The following is an 11131-nucleotide window of genomic DNA, read 5'->3' on the forward strand; positions in this document are numbered from 1 at the left end:
ATGGATCAGTTTTTAACGGCTGTCAATACATGTAACAACCGTTAAAAACGGATCTGTTACATGGGGATTGGCAAGGGAACTACTAGTTCCCTTGCTGGCTATCGTTGGCATACTCACTGTTGCAGCGCTTCTGCAGGTGTGGTCACTCGTCTTCACGGGTTTGAAGGCGCCTCGATGACGTCATCGCCCCGTCGCGCTGCCTTGCCAGATCCCGTGCAGACAAGTGACCACTCCTGAAGAAGACAAGAGACGGCGCTGCACCCGTGAGTATGTGGCATCATCTACAGGGAGGCTGGTATGGCATCTACAGGGAGGCTGGTGTGGCACGATGTACAGGGAGGCTGGTGAGGCATCTACAGGGAGGCAGTGTGGCATCTACAGGGAGGCTGGTGTGACACGATCTACAGGGAGGCTGGTGTGGCATCTAAAGGGAGGGTGGTGTGGCATCATCTACAGGGAGGCTGGTGTGGCATCATCAACAGGGAATCGTGTGTCATCATATACAGGGAGGTGTGTGGCATCATATACAGGGAGGCTGGTGTCGCATCATCTACAGGGAGGCTGGTGTGGCATCATATACAGGGAGGCTGTAAATAGTGTCTAGGTGAACATGTGACCTTCCTTTGGGTGTTTTCAGGGGGCTGGGACAAAAAAAGCCTGACCAATGAAATTCATCCGTTTTTTTAACGGCCATGAAAAACTGATGCATAATGGATGTAAAACGGCCATTAAAAACGGACAGATGGACTGGAAATGGATGAAAATTTGGAGATAAACGGATGCAAAATAGCCATGAAAAACTGACAGTTGATCAGTTTTTAATGGACATTTTTTTTCACTGTCGTGTGAATGAGGCCTTAGTGTCTAAGCCTGTTTTGGCCTTGTGGACACAGCCGATTTTTGCAAATCTGACACGTGTCACTTTATGTGGTAATAACTCCAGAATGCTTTTGCCTATTCAAGTGATTCTGAGAATGTTTTCTCGTGAAATGTTGTACTTTATGATACTGAAAAAAATATAGTCGTTAAATTCAATATTTATTTGTAAAAAACACCAAAATGTAGAGAAAATTTGCAAAAATCTGCATTTTTTTAAATTGTAATGTATCTGCTTGTAAAACAGATCTTAACACCACACAAAATATTTACTAGTTAACATTTCCTAAATGGCTACTTTATGTTTGCATCGTTTTTTGAACGTGCTTTTATTTTTCTAGGACGTTACAAGGCTTAGAACTTTAGCTGCAATTTCTCGCATTTTCAAGAAAATTTCAAAAGGCCATTTTTTCAGGAACCAGTTCGGTTCTGAAGTGGCTTTGAGAGCCTTATATATTAGAAACCCCCTATAAGACACCACATTTTAAAAACTGCATACCTCAAAGTATTCAAAACAGCATTCAGAAATAATTTTAACCCTTTAGGCATTTCACAGGAAATAAAGCAAAGTAGAGGTGAAATTTAGAAATTTCAATTTTTTTTTAACGAAATTTATTTGTAATACAGTTTTTTCTGTAACACAGAAGGTTTTACCAGAGAAACGCAACTCACAATTTTTCTAGGGGTATAGTTAGCATTTTGACCCTGCACGGTTTTTGCTGAATTTATGGGAATTATGCCATGAAATTGAAAATCTAAATTTTTTCTAATAAAATGTCGTTTTAGCTCAGATTTTTTCATTTTTAATACAGATAAAGGAGAAAAAACACCCCAATATTTGTGAAGCAAACTCTTCTGAGCACAGCAATATCCCATATGTGGTAATAAACTGCTGTTTGGACACATGGCGTTAGTTAGAAAGGACGGAGCGCCATTTGACTTTTGGAGCTCAAGTTTTGCTGGAATGGTTTGCGGCCCCATGTCACATTTGCAAAGCCACTGAGGGGCCAAAATAATGCAAACCCGGCAAAAGTGACCCCATTTGGGAAACTATACCCCTCATGGAATTTATCTAGCGGTATAGTGAGCATTTTGACCTCACAGTTTTTTTCCTGAATTATTGGGATTATGCAGTGAAAATTAAAATCTACATTCTTTCCACTAAAATGTTGAATTGTTTTCATTTTCACAAGGAATAAAGGAGAAAAAGCACCCCAACAATTGCAAAGCAATTTCTCCCAAGTACGGCAATACCCCATATGTGGTCATAAACTGTTGCTTGGATAAACCGCAGGGCCCAGAATGACAGGAGTGCTACTTGGCATGTAGATTTTGGTTGATTGTTTTACGCAATGAAATCCGCAGATGTTATGTGTGTTGCGTTGCGGATTGCTTTCGCGAACAGGATATTTCATCATTTTGGCTGGACCTATGTGTTTCGAGGTCTATAGCCAGACTGAGATGGAATGTTTGAAATAGAGCAGGATGTGATCTGCACCTGAATCCGCAACGATAAATCCGCAGCATTTTACTTTTACATTTTAGCCAAATCCGCTACGGAATCTGCAACGCGGATTATATGCGGCATTGTTGCGGACAGTGTCTGCAGAATTCTGCCACGTCTGAACATGCCCTCAGGAATGGAGTGCTGTGTGGCTCTATCTATAGGGGCTGTGTGATGCTATCTATAGGGGGGTTGTGTGTGTGTGTCGCTATCTACAGGTTTGTGTGTGTGTGGGTTGAAATCTACAGGGGGGTGTGTTAGTAGTGCTACCCACAGGTGTGTGTGTGTGTGTGTGTGTGTGTGTGTGTGTGTGTGTGTGTGTGGCTGGCGCTATCTACAGGTTTGTGTGTGTGTGTGTGTGTGTGTGTGTGTGTGGGGCGCTTTGTACAGGGGGGGTGTGTGGCGCTATCTACATGTGTGTTTTGTGTGTGTGTGTGTGTGTGTGGTGGTATCTACAGGGGGGTGTGTGTGGTGCTATCTACATGGGTGGTTGGCGCTATCTACAGGGGGCACTGTGTATGTGGTGCTTTACTTTACAGTGTGTGACACAATTATAGTCAGGGGCGCAGTGCATGGTGATATTATATTTAGGGGCTGCAGAAATGGGTCATGGCCGGGAGAAGTCGTCATGAGCGCTGGATCGGATGGAGAAGAAAAGAGGAAAAAAAACTACTAGCATCTAAAACTTTGTCACCTGTGAGTCACTGGATTTGTAGAGAATCTGTCCCCTCTCCTGACATGTTTATTATAGGAAATCTTTGTATTCCACATAAAGTCTTTCTGAAGTCCAGGATTTAAAGAAAAATTGGTGTTACCATTCCCCTTGTCAGGAGGATGTGTCCCTGCACAGTGTAATACTGTCAGTATGTAGGGACACAGCCCTGTGAAAGGGGGATCGTAACACCCATTTGTTAATGCGTGTGCAAAAAGGTAATGTTAGCAATAGTTACGGCGCGGCCCAAGTTTGGGTAACAGCCCAGGGCCTATGGTCTACTTAATCTGCCACTGCTGTCCATATATAAACAATAACGTCAGGGGCTCCTCTGGCACGTCGGAATCCCAGGCCAAAGCATTACCAACGCCTGGCTAGGGATATCACTCATAGAATGAGTCCATGACTTCCCTGTACTTATAAGAGTGCTGGAAGGTAATAAGTATTTGATCCCCTACCAACCATTAAGAGTTCAGCCTCCTCCAGACCAGTTACACGCTCCAAATCAACTTGGTGCCCGCATTAAAGACAGCTGTCTTAAATGGTCACCAGTATAAAAGACTCCTGTCCACAGACTCAATTAATCAGTCTGACTCTAACCTCTACAACATGGGAAAGACCAAAGAGCTTTCTAAGGATGTCAGGGACAAGATCATAGACCTGCACAAGGCTGGAATAGGCTACAAAACCATAAGTAAGACGCTGCGTGAGAAGGAGACAACTGTTGGTTCAATAGTAAGAAAATGGAAGACATACAAAATGACTGTCAATCGACATCGATCTGGGGCTCCATGCAACATCTCACCTCGTGGGGTATCCTTGATCCTGAGGAAGGTGAGAGCTCAGCCGAAAAGTACACGGGGGGAACTTGTTAATGATCTCAAGGCAGCTGGGACCACAGTCACCAAGAAAACCATTGGTAACACATTACGCCGTAATGGATTAAAATCCTGCAGTGCCCGCAAGGTCCCCATGCTCAAGAAGGCACATGTACAGGCCCGTCTGAAGTTTGCAAATGAACATCTGGATGATTCTGAGAGTGATTGGGAGAAGGTGCTGTGGTCAGATGAGACTAAAATTGAGCTCTTTGGCATTAACTCAACTCGCCGTTTTTGGAGGAAGAGAAATGCTGCCTATGACCCAAAGAACACCGTCCCCACTGTCAAGCATGGAGGTGGAAACATTATGTTTTGGGGGTGTTTCTCTGCTAAGGGCACAGGACTACTTCACCGCATCAATGGGAGAATGGATGGAGCCATGTACCGTCAAATCCTGAGTGACAACCTCCTTCCCTCCACCAGGACATTAAAAATGGCTCGTGGCTGGGTCTTCCAGCACGACAATGACCCGAAACATACAGCCAAGGCAACAAAGGAGTGGCTCAAAAAGAAGCACATTAAGGTCATGGAGTGGCCTAGCCAGTCTCCAGACCTTAATCCCATCGAAAACTTATGGAGGGAGCTGAAGATCCGAGTTGCCAAGCGACAGCCTCGAAATCTTAATGATTTACAGATGATCTGCAAAGAGGAGTGGGCCAAAATTCCATCTAACATGTGTGCAAACCTCATCATCAACTACTAAAAACGTCTGACTGCTGTGCTTGCCAACAAGGGTTTTGCCACCAAGTATTAAGTCTTGTTTGCCAAAGGGATCAAATACTTATTTCCCTGTGCACAATGCAAATAAATATATATAATTTTGACAATGTGATTTTCTGTTTTTTTTTTTATATAATCTATCTCTCACTGGTAAAATAAACCAAGCCAAAAATTCTAGACTGTTTATGTCTTTGACAGTGGGCAAACTTACAAAATCAGCAAGGGATCAAATACTTATTTCCTTCACTGTACATATAAATACACAAAAAACAACCACTATAATCTATTATTCCCGTGGCCAGGGTACATAAGACTCCAGTATTACTAACGTATTTGAGGAAAAACATATCCAAGGTTCACCAGATAACTGGCCTCCTCTTGTCCATTGCATTTCGCAAACCAAATGTTTTTCTATTGATCAATGGAAAGCTGTTTGTTACATGTTAATTTTTGTTTTATGTTTATATACCTAAAATGCTGTGTATATTTAGGTACATATATTCAACATATATATATACATTTTTACCATGACTGTACTTTTTGATAATATCATCTGTGAATTACAGACAGGTTATCCCAGCCACATGACTTAAGGCTGCCATGGGACAATCGCCATATTGAATAAAGCATGATAGATGGAAAAATATGTGACATCACAATGTGAGATGCAAGCTGAAAAGACTTTATTCATATTTCATAGCTGGTGACATCCCAATGTCAGATGCCAGGCTGTAGAACCTTATGACATGGCTGGTGACATCACAATGCCAGATGCCAGGCTGTAGAACCTTATTGACATAGCTGGTGACATCACAATGCCAGATGCCAGGCTGTACAACCTTATGACATAGCTGGTGACATCACAATGGCAGATGCCAGGCTGTAGAACCTTATGACATAGTTGGTGACATCACAATGCCAGGTGGCTTCATACACTGGTGCACAGGTTTGGTACTTTGCACTCACACACTGCAGACGAGGAGAGACGCACGTGAGAGCTCAAAAATGCCGAAAGCGAAGAAGAAGACGAAGCATCTAGAGATTGAAGGAGGAGAGGAGAGTAGAGGAGAGGAGAGAGACAAAAGGAATGTAGGAGAAGAGAGAAAGGAGAAGGCGAGTAAGACTAAGTGGAGCAGAACAACTCGCTTCTTAGCGCGCCTACAGAAAGCCTTTGCAAGACTTACCGGATGTATGCGGAGGAGGAACAACTCCAAGAAGGAAAATAAATGTTCCGGTGAACTCCCAGAACCCAGTAACATGGTTCTAGTGGACGACAAAGGTAGGAAATTATGTTGATTATATAATAATTATAAATACACAGAATAGGCCTCATCAATCAAAACTGTCTAACAGAAAAACTGTTCTTATTACCCATAGCAACCAATAAGAGCCCAGATTTAATTTCTTAAGCCGCCCCTTAATCCGAATTTTTCTTTGTTGGATAGTTTTGATAAATCAGGACGGATATCTCTAGATTCTAAGTGTAAAGGAACTCAACATCCAGAAACTGTGCTCCTGTACAATATACAGTTAGGTCCAGAATTATTTGGACAGTGACACAATCTTCATGATTTGGGCTCTGCTGCGACCACATTGGATTTGAAATGAAACAACTGAGATGCAATTGAAGTGTAGATTTTCAGGTTTAATTCAAGGAGCTGAACAAAAATATCCTGTGAAACGTTTAGGAATTGCAACCCTTTTTCTACACAGCCTCCTCATTTCATGGGCTCAAAAGTAATTGGACAAATTAACATTACCATAAATAAAATGTTTTTTTTTTTTTTAAATACTTCGTAGAGAATCCTTTGCAGGAAATGTCTGCCTGAAGTCTGGAAACCATGGACATCACCAAACGCTCGGTTTCCTCCTTTGTGATGTTTCCCAGGCCTTTACTGCAGCGGTCTTCAGTTGTTACTTTGTGGGTCTTTCTGTCTAAGTTTTCTCTTAAGCAAGTGAAATGCAGCTCGATCAGGTTGAGATCTGGTGATTGACTTGGCCATTGCAGAATATTCCACTTTTTTGTCTTAAAAAAAACTCCTGGGTTGCTTTCGCAGTATATTTTGGGTCATTGTCCATCTGTACAGTGGAGCGATGTCCCATCTAGAGTGCTTTAGCAGCCATGCATGCCCATGCCATCACACTGCCCCCACCATGTTTTACAGAGGATGTGCTGTGCTTTGGATCATGAGCCGTTCCAAGCCTTCTCCATACTTTCTTCCTCCCATCATTATGGTACCGGTTGATCTTAGTTTCATGCTGTTCCAGAACTGGGCGGCTTCTTTACACGTTGTTTGGTAAAGTCTAATCTGGTCTTTCTATTTTTGAGGCTGATTAATGGTTTGCACCTTGTGGTGGACCCGCTGTATTTGCTCTTATGAAGTCTTCTCTTTATGGTAGACTTAGATACTGACACACCTGGAATCAACTCCAGAAGTTTTACCTGCTTAATTGATGATGGCTTAATGGGGGAATAGCCCATGCAGCTCATTAAATAGCTCTTGAGATAATTGTCCAATTACCTTTGGTCCCTTAAAAAAGAGGCAGCTACATATTAAGGAGCTGATACCCTCAAACTAAAGCTGAGTGTCTGTGCTTTAAACCCATATTGATAATATAACTGTATATTTAATATGCTTTGGTACAAAATGGCAAAACTTGTGTCAATGTCCTAATAATTCTGGACCTAGCTGTACCTCACACCACATAACTACATACATAATAATGTATATATTATAGGTAACAAATACAACAGTGCCTTCTACTTGACAGATCAACGCCACGCGCTCCCTTAGATCCAGTTTCCTGACACCATTCTCGTCTAATAAAATTTAAAGAGGTATTCCCATCTTAGGCATTTATGGCATATCTACGGGAACCTTCGCCTTTGGGGATAACAGGGGTCTGGTATTCCCTTGTTGCCGAATTTTAATGGGAAATGATGTACTAGGGTAACTTGACCCCATTCTCTCAATAGGTGAGGGACCTAGAGGTGTAACCTGTACCTATCATGAAATTATGGCATATCCTGTGGATGTGCCATAAAAGCCTAAGATGGGAATATCTCTTTAGCTATCTGCTATATGAAGTAAAAATATCTATTTATGGTGTTACATAATATTACACATTGCTGCGACTTTCCAGTAATATTAACTATTGTCATATGTATTATACCTAACTATTAGACATAGATAAACCCCCCGGGGGGGATGATTTAAGCATCATGGAGATTAGGTCAACCAATCAAGATGCAGATTTAATTTTTCCAAAGCAGTTGTAATAAAAGCTGCACTGTGATTGGTTGCTATGAGCAATAAGGTCAGTTTTACGATAAGACAGATTTGATAAATGGGGCCTATTGGCAGCAGAAAAGATCCCACTGGAGTCCCCACTAAATCCTCCACATGCTAAGCATGGTATTATCCTATGATATTAAAGTAATATTAATGAATGGCAGGTAAGAACACTATAATATTCCCAAACGCCAAATAGGAGAAAATGAGACAAAAGCGATCTTTGAAAAAAAAGATATCAGAAATAATAATCAATTAGGCCCTGTTAGCAACTGCGTTAAAGTTTGAGCTTATAACCGAAACCACAACGCAGTGCCAGATTCTTTGTGCAACTAATACCACAAGTACCCAATTGACTTTACAATGGCATCCATCGGGGTCTGATGTGGTGTCCATTGTTTTGAATGGAGAAAAAGCGCTGCTTCCAGCACTACTCTTACCATCAACTCTATCAACTGAGGCTCCAACGCAGATCTGAACATAGCCTTATAATAAATGTCTTCTGAAGATCACTTTCTCTGAAAGACTGAATAAGAACATTTCACCGACCCAGTTTATACATGAGCTCCATTAAGAACATTTCACCGACCCAGTTTATACATGAGCTCCATTAAGTTTTTCACTTCATTGTTTATTACTGAAGTTTTATGTTCATAATGTGACAACAAATTATTAATTCTTCCATGATAATAACAAAATTAAAATCTCTTTCTAATTTTTCCAAAGTTAATGTGACATCTGATCCTAAAGAAAAACCTAAGGGTAAAGATGATCAAAGCCTGAAGGCATATGGACAGGAGAAAGATAAGCTGACAACCAGCTATGTGGAACAACAAATTCTCCAACATTACCATCAGATCCAAGATCAAATCCACATCCATGAGACCCTATACATACAATATTATAGTGGTCAGGATAGTGAGAAACATGCTGGAGATAAGAGCCTGAAGGCAGATAGACAGGAGAAAGACAAGCTTACAAGCTATTATGTGGAACGGCTCATTCTCCAACATTACTGTGAGATCGAAGACCAAATCCACATAATTGAGACCCTATACATACAGTATTATAGTGATCAGGATGGTGAGAAACATGCTGGAGATAAGAGCCTGAAGATCGATGGACAGGCCAAAGACAAGCTGACAACCAGCTATGTAGAACACCAGATTCTCCAACATTACCATGAGATCGAAGACCAAATCCACATCCATGAGACCCTATACATACAGTATTATAGTGGTCTGGATAGTGAGAAACTTGCTGGAGCTAAGAGCCTGAAGGCCGATGGACAGGCCAAAGACAAGCTGACAACCAGCTATGTGGAACAACAAATTCTCCAACATTATCATGAGATCGAAGACCAAATTCACATCCATGAGACCCTATACATACAGTATTATAGTGGTCTGGATAGTGAGAAACTTGCTGGAGATAAGAGCCTGAAGGCCGATGGACAGGCCAAAGACAAGCTGACAACCAGCTATGTGGAACAACAAATTCTCCAACATTACCATGAGATCGAAGACCAAATCCATATCCTTGAGACCCTATACATACAGTATTATAGTGGTCAGGATAGTGAGAAACATGCTGGAGAGGAGACAGAGGACAGGAAAGGCAGCGTGACACCAAAGACATCACAAAGTTGCAGCAGTTGTCGTGAAGAAAAAAGTGACAATGCCTGTCTGGAAGAGCCGGTGGCCACATCTATCTATAAGAAGAAGACTGCCACTGTAGCCCTATCTCTGAAAACCTTTACTTTCCACACACTATTAGCAAAAGGGGGTTTCGGAAAAGTTTTGTTGGCAACAGATGTCATCCGGAAAGAACATGTTGCCATTAAAGTGGTCAACAAGAAGATACACACAGAGTATGGCTACAACCTGGCAGAACGTGAGATTCTCCATCTATCACACGAGAACCACTACCTAGTTCATGGCCTTGCTGCCTTCCAGACTGAGAGCTACGTCTATTATGTGATGGAACTGGCCACCAGGGGGGACCTAAATGATTTTATTGAAATGAACCTTCGCCTGGATTTCCCCACGTCAAGATTCATAACAGCAGAAGTGGTTTGCAGTCTGCAGTTCCTGCATAAAAAAGGCATCATACACCGCGACCTGAAGCCCAAAAACATCCTACTGACCAGAGAGGGCCACATCAAATTAGCCGATTTTGGTATTTCTATCATGAATGCGTATGAGCGCACTGCAGAGCGTTTCAGGGGAACACCAGGATACGCTGCCCCAGAAATGGTCAAGTGCCTGGAACATGGACGAGAGGTTGACTTCTTTGCTCTGGGAGTGACTTTGTACAAAATGTCCTCGGGTAGGCACCCTTTCTACGGCACAACAAAGGAATTGATGAATTATGCTGTCACCACCAAAACGCCTTCCTACCCAGAGTTCCTAACCCCTGAGACAGTGCAGATCTTAAAAGGGCTTCTAAACAAAAACAACCACAGACGGCTGGGAGTCAAAGGAAACATCAGAAAACATAAATTTTTCTCAGCTGTGAACTGGAATGATGTGGAAAACCGGACAGCAGTTCCCCCTCAGATACTCGTGTCACTTCCTGAGTACCTAAACGTTACTTCCACTCTGCGCTACAAGGAAGAGCCGTACAGCATAAAGTCTCAGAAGCTGTTTGAAGACTTCAGCTTTGTATGTCCTGCGTGGTCTGACAACTATCATCCCACCAACATCGTGTAGATCACTGACTGGGTGGTCAAACTGTTTTCCAAATGGCCATCCAGAAAATAAAAACAGGACGGGACTGCTGGACTCACGACTTCTAACTGGTCTACATGACTAGAAGGAGCTGTACATTACCACCTTATATTTATAGCTCTAATAAATATTATAACATCACTGCCGTAATGTCATTACTTTAGGTCACTTTTTTAGAACTTGAGTTATTGTATTGTTGTTATTGTTATATACTGTTATAACTGTTATATACTGTTATATACACATGTGCGTGTTTCTCTCTCCACTCCAGTATATTAGAAGCTCAGCTCAGCTGTTGTATAGCTCCCATAGACTTGAATGAAGAGAACAGAACATATGCGAGTCCACCTCCAGATTCAAATTCTACCTGGATGTGGCCCAGAGGTGGGAGACCTACCTATCAGCCATTTCTATGGGAA

General features: G+C 42.0%; 1 protein-coding gene across 1 annotated transcript; it reads left to right on the top strand.

Annotated features, from left to right (window-relative positions):
- The first annotated feature begins 5586 nt into the window (after positions 1-5586).
- Positions 5587-10759, top strand: LOC142750904 (uncharacterized). Its single transcript, XM_075859882.1, has 2 exons — positions 5587-5969; positions 8710-10759. Exons 1-2 carry the CDS (start codon positions 5606-5608, stop codon positions 10692-10694), a joined length of 2349 nt encoding a protein of 782 aa, XP_075715997.1. The 5' UTR covers positions 5587-5605; the 3' UTR covers positions 10695-10759.
- Positions 10760-11131: the final 372 nt, after the last annotated feature.

This window comes from Rhinoderma darwinii, chromosome 3, assembly GCF_050947455.1.
Source record: "Rhinoderma darwinii isolate aRhiDar2 chromosome 3, aRhiDar2.hap1, whole genome shotgun sequence".
NCBI lineage: Eukaryota > Metazoa > Chordata > Amphibia > Anura > Rhinodermatidae > Rhinoderma > Rhinoderma darwinii.